The sequence below is a fragment of the Lacerta agilis genome, chromosome 13 (genome assembly GCF_009819535.1).
Source record: "Lacerta agilis isolate rLacAgi1 chromosome 13, rLacAgi1.pri, whole genome shotgun sequence".
Taxonomy (NCBI): Eukaryota; Metazoa; Chordata; class Lepidosauria; order Squamata; family Lacertidae; genus Lacerta; species Lacerta agilis.
The window spans coordinates 36,511,780-36,535,157 of NC_046324.1; the positions used below are offsets into that span (position 1 = coordinate 36,511,780).

Here is a 23,378-nt window from a genome sequence, read left to right on the forward strand (position 1 = left end):
TTTCTAATATGGCCAAGCAAAAGTGGCAAGACCTAAACTGTAAATAACCTACCCTCTCTTTTCTCCCCCACCCCTTTCTTTGCTTCTAGATAGTAGATTCCCAGCTGGCTTGCATGATGAATGAGAACAGTATAGATTACATATCTCGTTTCAACGACCTTGCCCAGGAGCTGTCAATACCTGAGTCAAACCGCCGAGAGATACACTTTGATGGAGGAAGTGATGGCCCTCCCATTGGTGACCTCTCTCAGTGAGCACATTCACCCAGCTGGCTGGTGGAAACCATTGAACTAGCTATGTAACCTGGAGAGAAGTGATATCATAGCTATGCAGTGGATACCTTTGTTGTCCTGACTAGAGCATGCCTCATAAGAAGATCAGTGTTGTCTTCAACAGTCTACAGTTCCTGGAATGTGCAATATGCTAGGAACAATACAACTGGGAGCAGTATTATAGGAAATGACATGTGTAAGCTGATTACTAGTGGAGTTTACAAGGCAGCCCTGGATTTATGCTCTGGGCAAGAAATCCCACAAGCTATGTTTTTATACAGTAAACCAAACCCTTGTTGTCATATCTGCATTTAAGCTGGAGGGTGGGGGTGATAAAATGGTATGCTATTTTTTAAATCTTTTTTTAAAAAATAAATAAGTAAGTAAGTATACTCCTCTCTTGGTCTATCACAATTGGCATTGTTGACCAGTCAGTCAGATTGATAATTCCTTGCACTTTCCTGTCAGGCAGCAGTAAATACCACTTTGCTTTTACCATAATTCTTTCTCACTCACTCACATTCATCAACATTCCAGCATGGCGTGAAAAGTGCTGTGTCTGTTCCTACTTTAAAAAGAAAGACCTGGAGTAGGATCTGAGAGCCCCTTAAGAATGCTCCTTTCCTTATTCTTGTAGATGGGTGGGGTGTGCCGGTGTGCGTGTGCACATGTGTGTGCGCGCACACTACCTTAACCAGCATCCCTTTGACTGATTCTGCTTGCTTGCTTTTTAGTTTTTATTTCTTACAGCAAACACTTCCTGTTGCAAAGGTGGTCTTACTCCCCAAGGGCTCTTATATTCCATTTTTCTCTTGAGGACTAGAACCTTTTTTCAGGAGGCTCTCTAACCTCACTCGCAATTCATTCTCTTTCTCCTTGCATATTTTCCTCCTTTCTTTTTAAATATTCACTTGTTTTATCTTATGAATTCTACAAGAAGAAAGCATTTTACAGTACTCTTTCCTGTGACAGTAGAAAGGTAATGCTTTTACTTTGTCCTGCAAATGAGGTGAGAAAGCTGCTATTCCACTTTTGTAAAGTTAATTCCCACATGGCAGTTCAAGTTGTGCAGCTCCTTCACAAAAGCCTATATAAATTGCATTCTTTAGGATATGCTGTTTACTTGTGGGTAACCTTTAATCAATACTAGTGTGAACTTAAGCAGATTTTTAAAAATACTAGCTGGAACTCTGCTTTGCAAACATGCCCTATACTCTGGTGATTACCCCTCGCCCTTTACTATCTTTATCAAGCATTAGATGGGAAGGTGACTTTGGAAGCCTGCCCACAATGGTGAGGTAGTCTCACCAGAATGACTTTGCTTGGCAAAGGGACCTAAAAGTCACTGCCAATCTCCAATGGTTCCTGCATTTCTGGGACCGTGACCCTGACCACTTTTCTGAAACTGTTCCTGAATCATTCTATCTTCAAGGGCAGTTAAGCAGTCTGCTAGTATTATCTCCAAGCTCTGCATATTTGCAGAACTGGAGAGCCTGTCCTAGGTTTAAATATTAATTTGTGTTATATTTGTGTTCATCTCTTGAATGGCTGAGCTTACCACCTGAACTGTCCACAACTTCAGTTTTCGTAGGAGAATACCAGAATCATGTATACTTTCATGGGAGTATCATAGCATTGCCCTTCCCTGACATCATTGTTAGTTTTTTGCAAATAATCCCTCTTTCAAGGATTCTACCATGGTTACTTAGGAGCACACGTTTGTAATACTTCAGGGCAAAAGCATTCTTGCCAACCCCTGATACTGATTATCAGACTAGTGGTGCAGCAGTCCTGAAAGCCCCATACAGAGCTCTTTGTGTGCTGGGGCTTGTCTGTTCTCTTCTAAAAGCAGACAGAATGTTTTGTGCAATGCAATGATGCATTCATGTGAGTGTGTGAAGGCTTTTCATTCTAGAAGAAAATTTGGACTCTGTGTATGGTGATTTCTGATTATGCATTTAGCAACATGGCCTAGATACCGGTGTGCCAAAACATGTTTATTCTACCTGTATGCATTATTTTTTGCAGGAGCATCTTAGGCAGAGGCCGTTTCCTGATCCGTCCTTGAAATGTTATCAGTTCTATCGTCCATAAAAGGCCTTTGTTCATATGAGACATTGCCTGTGGATCGTTTACGTTAATTCGTTATAGGTCTGCAGGTGTGGGTGGGTGGGTGGTTTTTTTAATGAAATCATTCTTGACATTCTGTTTTCGATGTAGGGAGCCATTGGCCCTCCAGATGTTGCTGAACTGCAATTCCCATCACCCCTATCCATTGGCCATGCTTGTTGGGACTGATTGGGGTTGTAGTTCAGAAACATCTGGAGGCTCAAAGTTCCCCCCACCTGTTCTTTTTGATTATAGTCTCTTATGCCCACCATTTCCATTCCTCCTATTTCTAAAAGGATAGATTTGTAGCAAGTTTATGAATCCCTCCATGTGCCCGGATTATTTACCAGCCTTGAAGCTTAATGGGATCTGCTAATTTGTCCCTTGTGTGCTGACAGATTTCACTTCTGCCACCAGCTTCCTCAGTTTGAGAAAAGATAGAATGTTGTGTCATAGCTATTTTTATCAATGACTAGGCCTGCAGATTTTTAATATCCTTTGTTGCCTGAAACAGAACCAGAGCATCAGAAAAGTGGACAGAAGTTAACAAGCAGCCAATTGTCCAATGCTAAACAGTTATGTAGTAAAGTTTCTATATCAACTCCTCTTTCTCCCGAAGTATTTTTATGCATGCAAATTCAGTTTCCAAATTCTTGCTAATCACCTTTCCAGTTAGTAGTCCATAGAGATTATAAACACGGGCCATTTGGCCTTTTATCTTGCATATAAACTTACATGAACAATTAAGACTGTGCACTTGAAATAAACCAATAATAATGTTTAACTTCCAGTCAGTAACTGCTGCTACTCTTCAATGAAGCATTAGTAATGTGTCCATTTTGGAGCTTTCTGGTGTTGAGTTACCAATGCATCCATACATTTGAGACACAACATTGATTCTAGGGCTGCCACTGACATTTTGAACGCAGGAGTTGGTTTTGAATTGTACTGTTTCAGCCCCTTTGAACTAATAATGAACTTTTACTTAGTTTGTCTCAAAATACATTTCAGCAAGTTTCAAACTATCTGCAGACCCAACTACTTTGAAGGTGAATTGTCCTCTTGCCTTACCTTCACATTTGCCTGAGGCATTGAGAGAAGGTTGTTCTGTGAATATAGCTGGTTTCCATTTATGAGTGAGGTTCCTGAAAAGTTATATGCTTCAGTTTTCTTCTGCTATCACATGGTTAACAGCTGTATTATAAATTGGTCTACTTGCTAGTATATATGCAGTGAAGAAAAATATGTCTTGTAGACCAGGGATAGGGAATCTCTGGCCTTCCAGATGTTGTTGGACGCCATCTGTCATCATCCCTGACCATTCTTTGGCCATGGTACCTGGGCTGGTGTGAGTTGGAATCTAATAACATCTGCAGGGCCACAGGTTTCCCATCACTATTGTAGATTCACAGAATAGGGTACTAGGAATCAGATACTAATATTCCTAGCCTGAAAAAAGTTTAAAAAGAATACAACCTAATTTATTGGCCAGATTCTGAGTGCCTATATTGCTTCCGCATTGCACTTTGATAGGCCAGTTAACTCCTCAGAACTTAGCAGTAACTTCATTCCACAAAGCCCATTGAAATTAACAAAAAAAAATTGGAGGAGCAAATTCCCTATGAATTGTGTCCAAACAACACGGTGGTTGTTTTTTTAAAGCAAAGTTGTTTAAAGTTGGTATTACACAACCTTTTTCATTATCACTCTTATCTTTAATGCTTTCCAGCCAGCAACTTAGGTCAAATCATATCAGCCAAGATGTCTTGTCCACTGACTTTCTGACTTAACAGTTGGATTTTAGTATTTCATTTTGGGTTTACTTTTTTAAATACATGCACGCATATGCACACACACAAAGAAGTTGGATACATTTGTACGGAAAATACTGCACTTTTGAGTTACCGAGCCCTTTTAAAAACTCAATTCTCCAGACTTCCCAGTGATCTGTAAATGCTAAACAAGTGAAAACGTTTGCAAGCACTACAGAAGTAAGTTATCATTAGTTGCCAAAATGTGATAACTGGCTTCAGAGCTTGTGGGTTTGACAGCAGACTTTGTTGCTGTTTATTTTAATAATAGTTAAGCCATATCATCTAAAGGTTTTCTGTCTTGTTTTGAGATGTGAATTTGTTTTATAGATAATAAATATACATATATAGTGTATGTATAAAGCAAGAATGCCTGTCCTTAACTGATTATTTTTTGTACCATATTGTAAATTATATTATTTATTCTTTACCAATTTTTGGAAAAAGAAAAGGTGTTTGGGTTATTTAATATAATATACAAAAGCTGTTAACTTCCTCTGTTTTCAATTTTCAATTCAACTTGTAAAGTTGTTTTTATGATTGTGCATAAATACATACTAATCCTTGGTCTAAGTCATGTGTTTGCTGTCATTTTTACCCTAAGCACTGATAGATTTTCTTCTGGCTGGGAATATGACTTGAACCGCTACCTCAGTGGAATAGGGGGGGGGGAATAAATCCTCTAAATGTTATGTACTTAATCTGTGTAATGGAGAACATCCATCCTTAGATTACAGGCCCTTCAAGTTACCCTACCTATTTTTATGTTTGTGGCAGAGTTCCAATACTTACATAGCCAGAATGGCACCACCCATGCACGGTATATTTGGAGGGTTCCCAATGTTTGCAGAAGAACAAAAAGTCTTTTGGAGGAGAAAAAATCTTGGGGGCTCCCCAAAAACAGCCTGATGAGGACCAAGAATGCGCAGTGCCCACAGAATGCTGATTGAAGAGAAACCAATAAATGAGGGGAAATAGAGCATTCTGTACAAGGGGCCATGGCTCGCCGAAGGGAATCCTGAACAGGAGTTTCACTGAACACCATTTTGTTACAATTCAGTTTTAAATTTTCTGGCACCCAAGGCTGGATTATTGACAACAGCAAGAAATATCCACAGCTTGAGGGGAAAAGGTGATGGGGGAGCATATTGTATATATGGTAATCTGTGTTGCACATCCAAACTGTTAGCAGTGCACTATCAATTATTCAACCCCCATTGCAAATCAGGTCTATTATCAAAATTTACAGACTCAAGATGTTTGCAATGAGCAAATTATACAAAAGCAATTGAAATAGCTCAACATAATGGATGCTTCAAGTGGTTTCCCAAATTCAGCTGAAATTGGAACACAGACTTCTCCAGTCTCGCTATCATTCAACCCCCTGAACAGAATCCCACCCAAAAGCACAAATACAACAGGTGTTGTCTCAAGCACACCTGATGCAACTAATCAAGTGCTTCATTGTTTGTATCTGATGTGTTGCGCTATTTCAATTGCTCTTGTTTGATTTGCTCATTGCAAAGAGCTGAAAGTGTAGATTTTGATAATAAACCCGATTTGCAATGGGGGTTGAATAATTTTGATTGCAACTACCTTCCCTCAAAACCCCACAGTTGCATCTAAAGGCTTTACAAAGGACTGACAAAGGACATAAATACTATGGCCAACTGGTCCGCTGGATAGTTTGATTTGCAGTATATAAGTTGGGCCCATTATTTTCAGTAGGTCTGCTCTGAATTAAACTTAATTGAATACCATCCCATATATGGGGTGGTTTCTTGCAAGCCGCTTAAGTTTCATGCAAATAAAAGCAATGTATAGGTTTTAAAATACACAAATAAATGAATCCTAATAAGTGAACCTCTTAAGAGTAACTTAGCCTGTACCCTTTTCAATTACTCTCCCGCCCCAAGGGAGCAAATGCTGAGAAGCTGACCGGGGCTCTTTAAACCTTAAAGGCCATTGCCAATCGCTGCCTTCTTCCGTGTAGACCAATGAGCACCGGAGATATGTGGAATAGCAGTCTTTGGCGATCACTTGTAGCCGAGTAAGATTGTCTTCCATAAACACGGTTTTAACAATGAGTCCGTGAGTGACAAGGCCAATTCTGGACCCGCATGTCATTCCACAGTGGGGACATTTGTTTCTGGGCAGGAGTTGATAATGGTGTGGATTTGCCAAGCGTGCCTTCCTCTTAGCACGTTTCTCCCTTGCGTCCTGAGTTCGAGTGTCTTCAAAACCCATGACACCTTTGGTAAAGGCTGTTCTCCCATTGGAGCACTCAGGCAAGTGTTTCCCAATTGTTGGTGTTTATACTACATTTTTTAAGCTTTGCCTTGAGACAGTCTTTTGCTTCTTTTGTTGACCACCAGCATTACGCATTCCATTTTTAAATTTGGAATAGAGTAGTTGCTTTGGAAGAAGATAAATAATCAGGCATCCGCATAACATGACCAGTCCAGCGAATTTGATGTTGAAGAATAATTGCTTCAACACTGGTGATCTTTGCTTCCTCCAGTACACTGGTATTAGTTCGCCTGTCTTCCCAAGTGATGTGTAAAAAAATTCGGAGACACCATTGATGGAATCTTTTGAGGACTTGGAGATGGCGTTTATAAGTGGTCCATGTTTTACATGCATACAGTAAGGTTGGTAGTACAATAGCTTTGTAAACAAGCATTTTGGTTTCCCTGCGAATGTCCCAGTCCTCAAACACTCTGCACTTCAATTCACTCCTTCCAATGAGAGCGCGGAAAACTGCGCCCGCGCTTCAGGCATCTCGCCCCTTCTTCCCGCCCCCAAACCCCATCCTTGTATTTCGCTCATTGGGCACAGATCACCGAGTCGTCGGTTGGCTGGCTGGCCATGAGCGGCGGCTCCAACGGCCAATCGGCTTTTAAACACTGCCCAGGCGCCCTGCCTGAGGAAATTACAAGCGCTCCGCTCGCAGTTGAGGAGCGCGTTGCTTAGCATCCGCTAGGCCGTTGGTCGCCGCTGTTCCCGCCACCATGTTTCAGGGACCCGAGACCGACTCGGCGAAACCCAGCTCGAGGTAAATGTGCTCGTTCCCCTGAGGAAGGGCGGCCTTCGCTTCGTGGGGTGGGGGGAAGGGGAGGAGACGCCGGACGCCGGGGTCCCTCGCTCCGTTTCCCGCCCTTGTGGCTGAGGAGAGGCTCCTCAGGGGCGGAAGCCGGTGACTTGGCGGGGCCACCTCGCTGCAAACGAGGGGAAAAAGAGAACGCCGTCTCGGTGTTTGCTTGCTTGCTTGTTTAAGGGCATGTTGTGGGTTGTAAAAGCAGACCGCGGCGGACGCTTTCGATTCGAATTAAAGCCGTGCGTTCTAGTTCGGCCTCGCTGCGCTTTGAGAGTGGGGGTGGGGGTGTGGCAATATGCCGGTTCAGGTAGGAGGCCTTCTGGTGCCGTCGGAAACCGGATTTCTTACCTAGCGCTGAGGCTGCAGTCTTTGAACCCTGATGAAATCGCCGGGCTTGCTTCTGAGTAAAAGACTTCTGTAAGGGGTGTGGCGGAGGTCTGGGTTTTTGTTTTGTTTTGTTTTAGAGAGAACAAAAGCTTTTATGGTGCCCGCCCTTTTCACTAGCCTGCTCAAGCAAAATAAAGGAGGGTAATACTTATATTTCTGGGTGTTGTTGGTTTTTTTAAAAAAATGTCTTGCCTGCCTTTTTTCCCCCAGCAGAAAAACTTAAGGTGACTGACGAAAGTTTTAAATATGGAATCTGAACACACCAAATCAAGGCAACAATGCTGATCCACATTGTTTGGCAGTCATAAGGATTCTAGTGATAATGTATGGCGCTCTTTCTGAACTCCTCTGAAATGCTATACTGTATAAGTAGATGCAAACTTAATGCGTTCGCATCCAAAATGCTGTATTAAACATCCCAAGGCCTGTCTGAGGAAGAAAGTACTGTATAGCACAGATTCCTGGAATTAGCTTTGTTGCAACTGGAGTACTGTAGTATTTGTGATAAGGTGTCCTGCCTTTCTTCTGCTTCTTCTGTCCATGCCTGTGTGTAGGTCGAATGAGTTGGTTTTGATTTTGCCTATTATTGGAGCCTATAAATGGATTTGTCCTTGTCTGGAGCATGTATTGCATATAAATGAAATTGATTGAAGTTACTGGGGGAGAAGAAACCAACTGCACTGAGCTGCATGTCCCCAAACTGTTTTGCTATCAACCTCCTGTTATAGCTAGAATCTCTCCAACTGATAGTAAAGATTGGAAGAGGTTTTATTTTCTTTTTAAATCATTTTATCTTTCAACACAAGAGCATGGAAAGTCATAAAAGATAATGGCCAATACAATTCTACATTGGAATAGGTTTTAGATATACAACTATGTAATTATTTTTATTGCAATTGATAACTGTAAATCTTCATGTAAGAAAGTGTGTGCTTTTTGAGGTGTAATATCCTTTTTAATAATTTCCTTGATTAGACCTCTTACTTCCTTTTTTACTTTTTTTATAAAGAATTTATTGGTATTTAGAAAAAATACAAAGAAAAAACAGAGAAAATATATACAAACTACAAACTACAAAACAAAAAAGGCTTATACGAAACATAAAACACATCTAAAATAAACAAAACACCAATTTAACTATCTTAATCTTCTTTAAAATCTTACTGGGGGGGGGGCTTCCTCACGTCCTCTCTTCTGCGTTCATTTCTAATATACTGTAGTAACTTTATAACTACTTTGACTCTACTTTTACAACTAATATTAATCCTTATCTATCATCTTATGTCTATCGCCTTATTCTTAACAAAAATACAAAAAATACAAAAAATCACAATTTATCTTCTTATATCCTATTTTAAACTAACATTTTAATGCTATTGCCTATAATGTCCACTGATTTCAATTTCAAATATCCAACTTTTCACGTTGTTTCAAATATTCTTTAAATTTCTTCCAGTCTTCTTGCACCTTCTCCTCCCTCTGGTCTCGGAGTTTCGCGGTCAGTTCTGCGAGTTCCATATATTCAATCAACTACATCTGCCAATCTTCAACTGTTGGTAGCTCTTCAGTTTTCCAGTTTTTAGCTATTAAAATCCTAGCAGCTGTTGTGGCATACATAAAAAATGTTCTATCTTTGTTGGGGATCTCATGATTGGTAGACCTCTTACTTCCACTGGATCTCATTTTTATCTGTGTCTAGTACAGTGGTGCCCCGCTAGACGAAAGCCTCGCTAGACGAAGGCATTCGTCTAGCGGAAGGCTGCCCCGCAAGACGAAAAAGTCTATGGGGCTGCCTCGCAAGACGATTTTTTTTGTTTTTTGTTTTTTCGTCTAGCGAAAACCGCGGTTTACATTGCCGCTTCGCTAGACGAAAAACCCGCTAGACGAAAACACTCGCAGAACGAATTATTTTCGTCTGGCGGGGCACCACTGTATAGTACTGTAATCACTTGGATTGTTTTGAATGCTGAACTCACTTTGTGGATTAACTACCCCATGTTTGTGTGAGAGAGTAATATGCTCATTTGACAATTCATTTAAATGTCACATTTATTGTGCAAGAATCCCATAGCTTTTATTAGTAGGTCCCTATAATTCCTGACTGTCCTCACCTAAGAGACTTGGGAGTTGCTGAAACCTGGCTGCTGATAGGCTTCTATTCAGTTCATACAAAATGTTTTCCTAAGAGAAGACTTTTTGCCACATAACTCAGTATATGATGCAATATGGCCTAGATGATGCCAGATGTACTGGCTGCCCTACCCAGGTCTTCCAAATAAATACTAACTCTCTACTAGACCACATTGGGTCTTCTATGAACTTTGCTGTGTCTGTCCATGTGCATTGCTTTGTATGCAGAACACTTCTGGTGCCTATAAGCTGGAAGTGTCTTGGGACTCGAACTCTAGTTTCTATAGTGGCAGTGGAACTATTGTAGCAGAGATTGTTTTACATGCTATGGTAACTTTCCCCAGGAATCTAGTCAAGAGTTGTAGTCTAAAACATCTGGAGGGTGCCAGTTAAGGGAAGGCTGCTATAGGATGTGCATTCAGTTAGTGGCTCCAGTGTCCAACCCCAAGTACCACCAACTCTGTTCATATCATTTGCTATGTTAGAAGGTACAGAGTTATTTGTATGGAAGAAGTAGTGCCTTTAGGTATATGATTTGTTGACATTTAGCTTGTGTTTTTGTGTGTGTGAGAGAGAGAGAAAGAGGGGGGGCGGGCTAGTCTACTTCACAATTACTTAATCTCAAAGTGGTCCTGATTGATTGCTGACTTAGACTTCAATGCAGCCACTTAATCTCCAAAATAAACATTGGAATATTTTAATTGTACATGGATTGGCGATTAGAATTGTAAGTACCTATATATTTCTACTATTGCCATGATATGTAACTTCATGGAGGTGGATCAGTCTGTTAAAATTTGAATAACAGACTCATTAGCACTCCTCCTCCTCCTTTTTGGAGCCCTTTGGGACTTAATAATTCATGCCACCCAGTGTTTCAGAATAGATTTTTGCTGTAGGAGGTGGCTGCTGTGCTAAAGGGCACCAGACCGCACTGTCTGGTATTTTTTTTTTCAGGAAGGCTCAGTTATGACACCAGGCTCTGTTTTCCAGAAGCCAAAACTCACTTTGAAGTCAACATCTTGCCGCGTTCCTCTACCTTTAGAGAGTTTTGCTTCTTACCAGAGACATAAAATATTAATTCTAAAACTGCCTATTAATCTCTGCTTCAACCAGTCTAGAGTTCTTGACTTTTCTCAAGAAGCAATAACCTTGGAGAAAACCTGGATTCTGTATCTCCTCTCCTCCTCCATCCCCATAACTTAGACCAGCATATGTAGAGAGACTTTGATAACAACGGGTTACTTAAATCATTTTGGAGATCAGTGATTATTATTTTTTAATTGCCTAGATGTCCTTTTGCACAAGGTGACTCATCATAAAGTAAACAATATATGCATACTGCAATAAACAAAATCTGTCCTTATTCCCTTATGGGGTACACAAGAGCCCTTGTAGAGTCCTTTGCAGCTTCTCCAACGGTAGGAGTAAATAACAGAGGCCAACCAGAGAATATTGAGAAGCAAAGCAGCTAGTAAACATGATCTTTATTGACCTGTTCCCTCACCCCCTCCTTCCTTGCAGAGAAACATTTTGGTGTTTGGGAGTCAAAAATGGTTTCAGGGCTGTTCTCCTGTGCTGCTTCACACATGTGGCCCATACACTTGTGCACGTGTCTACTTGGTACATTGATGAACAGTTATTATATATATATAAGACCTTAATTTGTTTATTTCAATACTGAATTGGTGTCAGGATTATTATTTTTTAATTTAGTGGATTTTTTACATTATCAGAATGCTCAAGGAACTTACTCTTGGTGTTTGCAATACTGTGAAAACATCATGCTTATTGAAAGCACAAGGGATTGGGATTGAATTTTCTGACTCAGAGCTCAGCCCTGGAATACATGAGGTAAGAGATTTAAGAAGAGCCTGCTGGATCAGGGCAGGGGCCAACCAGATGCTTGTGGGAAACTCACAAGCAGAATTTGAGCACACAAGAACTCTCCTCTCCTGTAGGTTTCCAGCAACGGGTATTCAAAAGCATTGCTGCCTCCAAGTGTAGAGGCAGACCATAGCCATCATGGCAACTAGCCCTTGATAGCCCTCACCTCCATGAATTTCTCCAATCCTTCAAAGCTATCTAGGTTGATGGACATCACTGCCTCCTGTGGGAGCAATGGCCTTAGTTTAACTGTTGTGAATCTTCCATTGTGAAGCTTCATTAGATGCCCATGAGAAAATCTTGTCTCTATTCACTTTCTCCATGCCATGCATAATTTTATAAACTTTTATTGTATTACCTCTTATCGTATTTTCCCGTGTATAAGACTATATTTTTCCCCTAAATTTTTAAAGTTTAAAATAAGGGGTCGTCTTATCCACAGATAATGCATTTTCTTAATTTTGAGTCCCAAAAAATAGGGGGCATCTTATACATGGGGGTGTCTTATACACAGAAAAATACAGCACTTGCCTTTTTTTCTGAACTAAAAACTCCTTGGATCATTTTGGTTGCTCTTTTCTGACCCTTTTTGAGGTGAGGTGACCAGAACTGTGCACAGTATTCCAAATGCAATCATACCATAGATTTGTGTAGGGGCATTATGATTTTGGTAGCTTATTTAAAATTCCTTTCCTAATACTCCCTAGCATAAAATTCACCTTTTCACTGCTGCTGTTCACTGGGTTGACATTTTCATTGAACTATCTATTACAACCCCAAAATATCATTCTGGGCCCATCACTGCCAGTTCAAACCACATGCATGTATATGTGTAAATAAGATCCCCCCCCAAACATGCACCACTTTAATCTAGTTTACCCTAAATTGCATTTGTCATTTTACTGCCCATTCAGTCAGTTTGGAAAAGTTCTTTTGGAGTGCCAGGAAAGGCAATCAGATAAGGCATTATCATATAAAATGGCAGGTAGGGGAAAACAAACTTCTGTTGCAGACCGCCTTTTTGTGATGTAGGTATGATGTATCTGGGGGGGGGTCTTGGGTTACACCTCTTCTGTTATTTATGTATGATGCTTCTGGGGGTGGTCTTGGACTACAGCATGGGCAATTTCAAATTTCTATATAAGGGCAGGTGCTCCTTTGTTCTAGGTCCCTCCCCTGCTCTCCTGTGTGTGAGGGGAGTCACCCTGTTGCAACAGCTATAATAAAGACTGCTTCTCAATCTTCTCTGGTTGGCCTCCTACCGATGGAGAACCTACAAAGGGCTCTTGTGTACTCCATAAGGGGACAAGGGCTACTTTTGTTTATTACAGGAGCTCTTCATAATCTGTCTTCCTTTCATTGGCCCTGAATGATTTAGTATACACTTGACCACTTCACTTCTCACTCTCAGCTCTAGGTTGTTTATGAACATGTTAAAAAGCACAGGTTGCAATACCAATCCTTGGGGGACTCAACTTTCTACATCTTTGCTTCGTCCAGTTTAACCATTAGGATCTGCCCTATTTCTTCCATTGTGAAGACAGAGGCAAATAATTAATTCAATTTCTCCATATCCTCCTTTCACATTCCTTTTACTCCCTTGTCATCCAAGGTTCGAACTGTCTTCCTAGATGGTTTCCTGAAACCAATTTATTTAAAGAACTTGTTGGTCTTAATATTTTTAGCAATACGCTCCTCAGAATTTTTTTTAAGCATCTCTTACTTGCACTTTTTTGCTCAAGTTTTTGTTCCTTTTTGTTCTCTTCAGAATTGTATATGCAGTAGCATTTCCAGCTAAAGAGGAACAGTCTGCCACTACCTTCATAGGATATGGCAAAGTAGAAGACATGGGTTCTATATGCAGTACAATAATCACATCAATAAAACTTCTGATGTAAAACATCACTAAAATCGGCAGTCATTAAAGAACAGCAGAGTTCTGTATTAAAAGTCTTGTTTAAAATGAAAATATTTCAGCCTGGGAGACAGTATGAAACCTTGTCTCCCCGTAGACTATTGGATGGAACAGCAATCTCCCAGCATCACCTTCTGGGACTGATCTTCCAAGAATGTAAGAAGCCACAGTAAAACAATATGCAATATGCCAGTCTTCCCAGCTTCCTCAACAAGATAGTGTTTCATCACCAAGGTGACTAAGGCACTTTACGTTCCAAGGAGAAACCTTGTACACAGTGATATTTCCTAATGGTTACCTGGATCCAAACCTTACTACTTCAGGAGGGAAGTCCTCTTTTCAGGACTGTAGGAACCACCCCCTTTCCTCAAGCAATTTGGGATTTGTGTGTCAACTGGTGTCAAACAGCCTGTATTGCTGAAAGGACTTGTGGTGCTCATCGTATGATGCTTTCTTTCTGAATTTGTTTCTGCTTCTTGACAATATTCATGCAGAATTTGCAATGAAAACCCTCTCAGTTGTGTATACAATGTGTATTTTCAGTCAGGTACACTCATGTTACTGTTGCAGTGCTTGGAACTATGGTGTTGGAACAGTGCCTAAATGTGTAGTTCAGTGATCTCAGATATGATACTGATTCTTTTAATCAGACAACCTTTTGTGGTCCAAAATGAAGTCTTCAAGTATTTATTTTCATTTATTTTGTTTTTTCAGTTTATATCCAACGTTTGGCTCTCCCACTCCCTATTTTATTCTTTCAACAAGCTTGTGAGGCTGAGAGATGGTGATTGACCCAGGGTCCCCTTGTGAACTCAAATCCTAGTGAGGATTTGAACCCTGAGTGATATCCTAGTCCAACACTCTAAACCAGACTTCACCAACATGGCTATTTGCTAGCTGGAGCTGATGGGGATTGTTAAAACCAAAGCTAAATTATTGGCACAAGACTGCCAAGCACTGCATTGCCAGTTGAGAAAGTTTGAATTTAAATTGCATGAGTGATTCTGTTACCTCCTTTAGATGAAGAGAGAGAGGTGATGACCACTGCAGACTTGTTTGCATTGTGGCATGTTGAAAGAAAGCAGCAGTGACTTAAAACAGAATGATATTCTTAGTTTATTCCTCCCCACCCCCAACCAACCCTTTATTCAGGCACTCCAGTTGCACAGGAAATTCTCTTCCATGACTTTTGGAGAGCAAAGGTTTTATGGTCTGGAATGCCGTATAGCTGTGTCTTAAAATCTGAACACATCTTTATCTCCTTCCTGGCAAATGATACAAGAAAATCTTTTCTTCCACCTTCTTCCTTGAATTAGACTATCAACCTCCATTGTATTGTGAAATTGCTTCAAGAGTGCAAATGTTTGCATAGATATTGACTATTTGTATGGAACCAGCTTGATATTTAAGTCAGCAATATAGGGTCAAAACTTGTAGTTTTGTTGTGCATGTATTGTACTGAGTGGCTGTCCTAGCAACATCTTATCTGGTCATTTACAATGCATTCTTTAATGATATTTGCATTCTGTTCCCTGCAAACCTTGGCCTTGCTCTGGAATGTTTCTTTCCACAGAAAGCTGAATACTGTACAGTAACAGATTCCAAGATTGCAACAGTCTTAACAAAATGTGTATATGCTGCTGTGCTAGTCACGTAACACCACCAGGCAATGGATGTGTTGGGCTGTTGTAAATTAAGATTGTCTATTTCTTGAGATGCCCTTATTTTGGCTGGTGAGATCTGGGGTTTATTTGTTTTTTGGTCTCTGTGTCACATTCAGATTTTGAACTCCATATCTCTTAGCAACTTTTGAGAAATCTTAAGCCAATACAAAACCCTAATCTGTTATAACTGTTCCTTTTCCCAAATGCAGCAGTCAAATATCTCATATTTTGATTAAAAATGCTTGTGGATGGAGATAATAATAATCCAGTAAGGTAATAACAAAAATACACTTCATATACATCTTGGCATATTGCTGTGAAGTAGACTTCAAGATAGAAAGAATTTTAATAAGCCTATAAAAGGGTGTGGACAATTTTGTAAGGAGTAAATGCATTCACAATTGTTCAGTTTGAATTTGGGTGTGGTAATGACCTCACCCAACAATGGGAAAATATCCATCAAGAAGCATCAAGCCAAACTGCTTATTGGTGCCTGATATGTTTTGCACAGACCTAGTTTGGGCATTTTTTTATTGTCGAGAAGTATGTACAGTTATGAATTATTTGCCCTATTTAAACTTATCCTGACCATCATATTCTTTATGCATTTAAGCTATCGGTAGGCAACCTAAGGCCCATGGGCCACAAGCAGCCCACGGGGGTTGTTTAAGCAGCCCACGAGCCGCCCCCGAACCGAGCCTCCCGCTCGGTGAGTCCCCACGCGCTGCACTAAACCGGCGCGGGGACTCATTTCCGTGGCGCCAGGAATCGCATGTGCTCAGGCACCGGAAATCGCGCACACGCTCACAATCCAGCCCACGGAGGGATCTCTGCTGGAGTAAACCAGGTGAGGTAAACCTTGCAGACCCCTGATTTAAGCAAAGCTTAACTTTGTAGAGACAAAGTTATTAGGATGTGTAGGCTGACAGTATGCAACATTTGAACCATTAAGGTTTCTGCTTCCTACAGTTATTCCCTTCCCCTCTCTCATAACCTTTGGATAAATCTCTCCAGAGACTTGTCTGGTTGCACACTGCCTGTTTTCACTTATATAGTGGCTGACTATCGTTTATTTTCTGTAAACAGGGTCCTGCAACCTCCTGGAGGAAGCTCCAGCAATCTCTTTGGAAGCCCAGAAGTCAACTCCTCTTTCAGGCCACACAGAATGACATCTAACATATTTGGAGGAGCTGAAGAAACTCAGAACGTTTCAAAGAGAACAAACCCTCCAGGTGAGAGTCATCTTCCTGAGGAACTCTATGTAAGGGTTGGCAGGTTTGGCCTTGCCTGCAAATACATAACCTATAACTTGTCTTTCTCTATTCTAGTAGAGTTTTACCATATTGTATCGCCATTGAAAGCCTCTATGTTTCAGACTATCCTTTTTAATCAAAGAGGTGCTTAGGTTGTGTTCAGCCAATATTTTGCATGCAAGAGATGAATGGATTAGCTTTGCTAATGGATGTAATTCAGCCTGACAAACAGATGTTTATCAGTTTGCACAATCTTGCAGTATAGATTGCATCTTACAAATGTAGATTGCAAGTGTGTGCTTTGGCAGAGAGGGACCAAACCAGTAATTCAACCCTGGAAAGGCTGCATAATAAAACTTGACGAAAATGATCATTTAAATATGGTGGCAACAGATTGCAATGCATACCATCCTCACTCAAATACCATTGTTGTGCCAAGGATGTGGTAAAATATGGTGTTTTATCTCATACCACCTAGGCTGGCTGATATTAAAAGCACAGGTTTATAATTGATATTGGACTTCTAAACATTGAGGTGTGTGGGATGTAGGACTCAAGCTTTCTGTTTATGGTAGTAACATAACGTCTTTCAGCTGTGGTATTTAGACAGTGCTGCATTAAATGGTGTCTTAGGCAGAAGCAGTTCTTGGCACTCACCCAGTGAACAAAGAGGTTACTTTTTAATAAATTGTATAAAGCAATTTGAACAATGGGCTTCAGTTTTAGAGCATGAAGGTGAGTCAAAGTATTTCTAGAAGCATGTCCATGCATGTTCATTTCCATACTGCTGGCGTCTGCATCCACTCGCAAACATCGTTGCACCATATAGCTGTTCTTATTGCAGTATTGTGTGACATTGGGAATCAAATGGAGTGAACGTTCCTGGAATGGTCCAATGCATAACAAATGCTACAGTCAGTGCTAGCTAGGCAGCTTGTCTAGCAGTGGAACCTTTTACACATTAGACATCTTCAAAATAGTTTTGCTTGATTCCCAGCCTATTAGGTCAAAAGTCAGTGCACGTTGCACAGGGAAACTAAATCCGAATCCATTGAAAATACAAACATTGCTAATAATGGACTGACTCCTGGAGCTTATCATGAGCTACCTGGAAGAATCTGAAGGAAAAGTTTAGTAACTTCCATTAGTACTGCTGTCTTGCAGGTGGGAAGGACAGTGGAATATTTGAGGACCATAAACCTAATCCTTCTCGTCATCTTACAAATCCACCTGGTGGAAAAGCAAGCAATATTTTTGGGTCTCCACAGCCTGTCGACATTGTCAAAGCTCACCCAAACAAACCCAAGGTAACTGTATTGTAGATTTTGCCCATTTCCTTTTTTTTTTTTAATAAATCCACAGAACTCAGATCAGATCATAGGAAGAACGACCTGTGTAAATGAAGCCACCATGCATTCATTTGTATCATTGAGGTTGCTGAATTTGGGGGCCCCTGGGTATGGAATTGAGAAGCTTTTTGGTTGCATTCATTCCTGATCATGCTGACCCAGCCTTCTGTCCACTGCAAAGTGTTGAATTAGATTGCACATCTATGTAAAAGAAATGTTGGCCACTGAGATCAAGATGCTGGACTAGATGGGCTAGTGGTCTGCTCCAGCAGTCTTTTAAGTTCTTAAAATAAGCAGAATCCCTTCTGCCTCATACAGTGGTGCCCCGCTAGATGAATGCCTCGCAAGACGAAAAACTCGCTAGACGAAGGCATTCATCTAGCGAAAGGCTGCCCCGCAAGACGAATTTGTCTATGGGGCTGCCTCGCAAGACGAAAATTTTTCGTCTTTTTTTTTGTCTAGCGAAAGTGCGGCTGTCATTGCCGCTTCGCTAGACGAAAAACCCGCTAGACGAAAATTTTCGCAGAACGAATTATTTTCGTCTAGCAGGGCACCACTGTATGTGGAAAACAACCCTGTAGAAATTGCTTGCCTTTCTTGCTTGAAGGAAGCCTGAGCAAACCTAGAGTTGCTTTTTTTAAAGGGGCAATACATTCCCAAAGAACTTGGTTTTTTAAAAGTGTTTTTTCCCCTTACAGGATCATGTTGTTATCCTGAATGACAGAGGGGATGTGCCACAAGAACTAAAACCAAAAGGTAAGTGGAACAAGTTTTCTGGGAAGCAGAGGATTTCTAAAGGGTGGATTGTCTTTTAAAACCAGCATGAAATCAAAACAATGAAAAGCTAAGAGCAGAATGAAAAACATTTTTGTACATATAAAAGCCAGGTGTAACACATCCAATCTATTGAAAGACACCAAAAATGTCTAAAACTCTCCAGACTAAGGGACAAAGGCCACGGTATAAAGAAACATTCTTATCTGGTGCCTGAAAGTAAATAGTGATAGTGTCAGGCTGTAGGTCACTTTGGGACACTCCTCTGTGTGTCAAAAGTAACAAACAACAACAACAATAATAATAAATTGTGCAAGCAAGACTTCTGTGGCTGATCTTGAGGCCCCAGGAGGCTCGTAATTGTAGGCAGATACCTAATACAGCTTGTTGGTGGCTGTAGGTACATAGAATCTAGACAAACATTGAGGACTTAACCTCTCTCTTCAGTATACGTGGGATGAACAAAATTCCCAGGAGGCTTGTTAAAATGAGATTTATCAGAATCCACAAAAAACACATTAGGTTGGAGAGGATTTTTTTTATTTTGCAAAGAAACCAGTTTTTGGAACATTAACTTTCTAATGGAAAAATGACTTGGTCAGCTGCTGGCTCCGTCAGTAGCTCCTTAGATGCTAGTTACCCACAGTTACAGCATTCAGTGCCATAAGTAGAAAAGCAAGAAGCTCTTTGGAATGAACTAAGAGTCCTTAGTAACTAAGTAAATACCGGGTTTGCTGCAATTCGTGTATGCGTAGAAGTGGCTGCCGCCATCTGCACATGTGCAGAATGGCGCTGCCGCCGAATATGCACGCGCAGAATGGTGCTTCTCCCAGCAACCCGGATCAACTCACGAACGGACCTCCAGAACGGATTCCGTACATGAGTAGAGGTTCCACTGTACCTGTAAAAAATTACAATTTGAAGAGATCCCTGCATCTGAATTTCCTTTAAAAAACAAACAAACAACCCAGTACCTTCTCAATTTTATAAAAAGCATTCAGTGCATCTTCTAAAAGTACAGAATAGATTCTCCACAATTCAGTTTTCCTGTAACTATATGAGAATATTCTGGAATGGGTTGCTATTCTGCTGGATGCTAGAGCTAAGCCTGATACAAATACCGGTAATATGTATCTGATCTGAGCTTCTATCTACCAGTGTGTATTACCATCTCCTGCTAAGCTAGATGTCTGAGATTACTTGTACTTAATTGCTGATTATTATACAGTCGGTAGCACTAACCTTGTGCTAAGTCATTCCCTCTGCCATGAACTCATGGCTTAAGCTATACTTTCTCCTGGATATGGCTTACCACTAAGAAGTAGATGAGCATAGTTCTTTATGAGCTGCACAGGGCTCGGGGACCACTCTGTAGGTGACAGATTGTTCACTTGTTGTTTCCATAGGCTTTCCAGGATGGATGAGTCAAGGGCAGTATCCAGTTTTTATTTGAAGAACTTTTTTCTCTGGGTTTTGTGTGTTTGTTATATTCAATGTTTTACACAGCTATTATTATTATTCCAGATCAATAAACCTAAATGAAAAGACTTGTGGAGAGAGGAATATAAGCCACAAGTATTTAGCATGTGTCTATCTGCAGTTGTGACTGTATCTGTTCCTTAAAGGCCTGGAAATGGTCTTCACACACTTTCATAATACTTTTTTGTGTCCCCATTATAGTGGCCTGATTTAATACATTTTTTTAAAGGAGTGTGTGTGTGTGCGTGCGTTAAGTACTGGGTGCCCTTTCATGCGCCTTGTAAAGCTTTTTTAGCAGAGTATTCTTGGGGAGCAGCATTTCACAATGCTTCCGCAGCATACATGACATAACTATCACCTTGGTAACATGGAAATGGAGTGCTAGTTGGGGGCTGAACGAAGTGCAGCTGGGTAAAATACATGTAATGCAAGCTATAATTGTCATAAGACTGGGTGAGTATTCTGGCACAGCCACCTAACAACATATCTTAATTTACAATTACAGAAGACCAAAGACCACAGGTGGAAGATACAAGTGAAAAGAGAGAGCCACAGAAGAAGGAGAGCACCAAAGAGCCTGGACCCAAAATGGATGATCATGAGCCCAGGCTGGGGCCACGGCCACGGTCACACAACAAAGTCCTCAACCCTCCTGGGGGCAAATCCAGCATTGCCTTCTATTAAGGAAAGTGTTCTCTTCTCTTCCCTTCCCCCTCCCCACAACGGAGTCAGCACAGAAACAGTTTTCAAGGTTTGAACTAGAAGTCTAGCCTCCTGGTGCTTGAAGAAAGAGCCATTTAGTGGTTTGGCATATTCAGTATGTGGCAGAAGTTAGCTTGAGCTTCTCTGGCTTTTAAAGTTGCAGAACAGACTTCTGAGAGTACCCTGAGCTCATGCACTTTCAAGGCAGAATATTGCTTTCTTGATGCACAGATTAGGTAATATAGCCCTGAGGGGATTTTATTTGTGCTAGATAAGGAGGAAGGCTGGTCTAAACTCTGACTAAAGATTTTCCTGAACTGTGGACTACAGCTGCCCTTTGTCATCTTGTAAAAGAGGGAGAACCTTACTAAGCAAGCAGATCCTCTTCTGGAGAGTAATTGTCAAAATGTATTGTGCAATAATTCTTTTTTTGAACTCTTGAAAGTCTTCAACCTTTTGGCTAGTTAAGGAAGGTGCATATTGAATGACAATATATTTGCAGTTGTGGATGGCATGGAATGATCTGAAAATTCATCCAAACCACTCTTGTCTATAATCAGACCTTGAATCTTGTCCAATGAGATGGTTAAGAATGTAGTGTTCTACCCCATAATTAGCCTCCAACAGAAGCCAATTGTACTCAAGGTTCTTTCTGCCCTAGAAGTGTCTAGTCTTATCTAATTCTGTGCTGACTCTGTTAGACTATTTGCCTTCCCTCCTTATTTTGTCCTATAATTTGGATAGTTTCCAACTCCTCTTCCCCAGAGACAGCACCTTTAACTATGCTGAGTGAGGCTGCAGCTGCTGTGTTGCCCCCTCTATTCTTCTAGTTCTCCCCACCTTGCCCACCACCAGTACGTCAAATTAAAAGTCCTGATTGTAGCAGGTAGAGGAGAACCTGGAGAAAGGCTGCAGAGGCTGCAGCCCTGGTTATTGCAGTTAAAAACTATAGATAACATATTGGTGACCCCATCTGGAAGCACGGACTAACCCACCTGGTTACTTCTTTGGATTGTAGCTGCCTTGAGACTTCTGTTTGTCTCTTTCACTCACTCCATCCAATTAGGGAAGGTTCCCGGATTTTTGCAATACAATACTCCTGGTGCACAGACTTCAGATTTTTTTGCAATAACTTTCTATTGTTTTCTGGAATTTCATGTGGGTTTAGGGGGTGGGAGGGGCTCTTAAACTTCATGTATTTATCACGATGGATTCCTGACCAGCTGTACTTTAAGACTTGTTCTTTTTAAAAAACATCAAGTGCAGTGGCTTGCCTTTAGAACTCCCATTATATATAGGCGTTCATCAGGCTTGCCAAAGAACTAGTGGCCTTTCTTGCAAAATGGCTCTAGGTACCAGCAGAAAACATTTTGCAGATGGGTTTTGAGAAACAAGCTCTGTGCCAGATATTAAAAGTAGCTTGGAGTTCTGTCCAAGTTAAGTTATTGTTTTGACTAAAAAGTCACCTCTACTAGGGAAGAATAATTCTTCATTGCCATGTGTGTAGCACCTCAAAAGAAAAGGGGGGGAAACCTCACAGTAGGACAGGGAATAAGAAGAGTTTGGTGTGGGGTGGATGTTGACCTTTGTGGTGAATTTGTTCTAAAAAGGTGCAACATGGGGAGAGTTGGCTCAAACTTGCTTTTCTGGCACTATTTGCATTGTGTTGTGGACTTCCTCTTGTCTAAAGCATCAAGCTTTACCTGGGGCTGAAGTATTAAAAGGTGCATTTTCACCAGTGCCTCTGTTTTGGATAGCAGTTTTCCAGCAAAGCCTTAAATTATTACTGATTTAATTATACCTGTGCCATTATTTTTCTCAAGGGGTGCCTGGGGAGTACACTATGTATCCAGAAAGGATACTTTTATTATTAAAAAGGTGGGGTTAATGAAAATTCAGAATGTGTTGAATCATGTACTGCTCAATAAACAGCTGCATTTTGTCACTTCGTTATCGTGTGCCAAGGCTGTGAGTCCCAATAGTGTTCTTGTGTGTCTTAAATCGCCAATACTGAGACATGCGGACTACCAAATGTTCCATTAAAATAACTCTGGTGGACACATTTATATAGTGCCATCCATCTGTACTGTACTGGGTAACTTTAAGCAAAAAGTAAATACAATTCCCTGTCCTGACAAGTTTGTAATGAAATTATGGATGAATGCATCCATTTCTTGGCAGAGAATAAAATTCAAAGTGTTTGAAATAGAAAGTATCTCAATTCAGAATCAAGAGATTCAGGTGTCTGTGTGTACAATCAACACTTGTAAGGAGGGCCTTTTCTAGTTGGAAGTTGCCACACCTGTGGTTCATAGCCCAAACTCATGCTACCATTCTTCTAAATGACATTTCTCTGTTCCTTGAAAACCATCCTCTCAAAAAATCAACCTCTTCTGTGAAGCATGTTTGGCACAACCACCTCAATTCCTACTGTGCCTTAGCCCAAATACTTGCAACTGAACAAACTGCATATCATTTGTTTACCTCATCCCCATCCTTCTTCAGTTTCTCCTTTGTCAACTTTATAATAATAATAATAATAATTTATT

At 40.7% G+C, this 23,378-nt stretch overlaps 2 protein-coding genes across 7 annotated transcripts in view; both read left to right on the top strand.

Moving 5' to 3' along the window:
- Positions 1-4,765, top strand: part of CRAMP1 (cramped chromatin regulator homolog 1) — a 42,140-nt gene extending 37,375 nt beyond the window's left edge. For all 5 annotated transcript variants that reach the window (XM_033168059.1, XM_033168057.1, XM_033168061.1 and 2 more), the window contains exon 21: positions 90-4,765. In XM_033168059.1, the coding sequence (XP_033023950.1) occupies positions 90-254 (165 nt within the window). In that variant the 3' untranslated portion in view covers positions 255-4,765. The remainder of the gene's footprint in view (positions 1-89) is intronic.
- Positions 4,766-7,113: 2,348 nt separating this feature from the next.
- JPT2 (Jupiter microtubule associated homolog 2) lies at positions 7,114-22,201 on the top strand. Of its 2 annotated transcripts, none has more exons than XM_033166727.1 (5): positions 7,114-7,247; positions 16,359-16,504; positions 17,690-17,832; positions 18,573-18,630; positions 20,633-22,201. In XM_033166727.1, exons 1-5 carry the CDS (start codon positions 7,204-7,206, stop codon positions 20,809-20,811), a joined length of 570 nt encoding a protein of 189 aa, XP_033022618.1. In that variant the 5' UTR covers positions 7,114-7,203; the 3' UTR covers positions 20,812-22,201. The 2 variants fall into 2 exon arrangements, with proteins under 2 accessions (XP_033022618.1, XP_033022619.1); XM_033166728.1 differs by lacking the exon at positions 7,114-7,247 and adding an exon at positions 7,982-8,000.
- The last annotated feature ends 1,177 nt before the right edge of the window (positions 22,202-23,378 follow it).

Bases quoted from the DNA above. Each gene is read 5' to 3' on its own strand.
- JPT2 (XM_033166727.1), top strand. From the start codon at position 7,204: ATGTTTCAGGGACCCGAGACCGACTCGGCGAAACCCAGCTCGAG. The intron at 17,833-18,572 runs GTAACTGTATTG...TTCCCCTTACAG, and splicing joins CTCACCCAAACAAACCCAAG to GATCATGTTGTTATCCTGAA. The intron at 18,631-20,632 runs GTAAGTGGAACA...TTACAATTACAG, and splicing joins ACAAGAACTAAAACCAAAAG to AAGACCAAAGACCACAGGTG.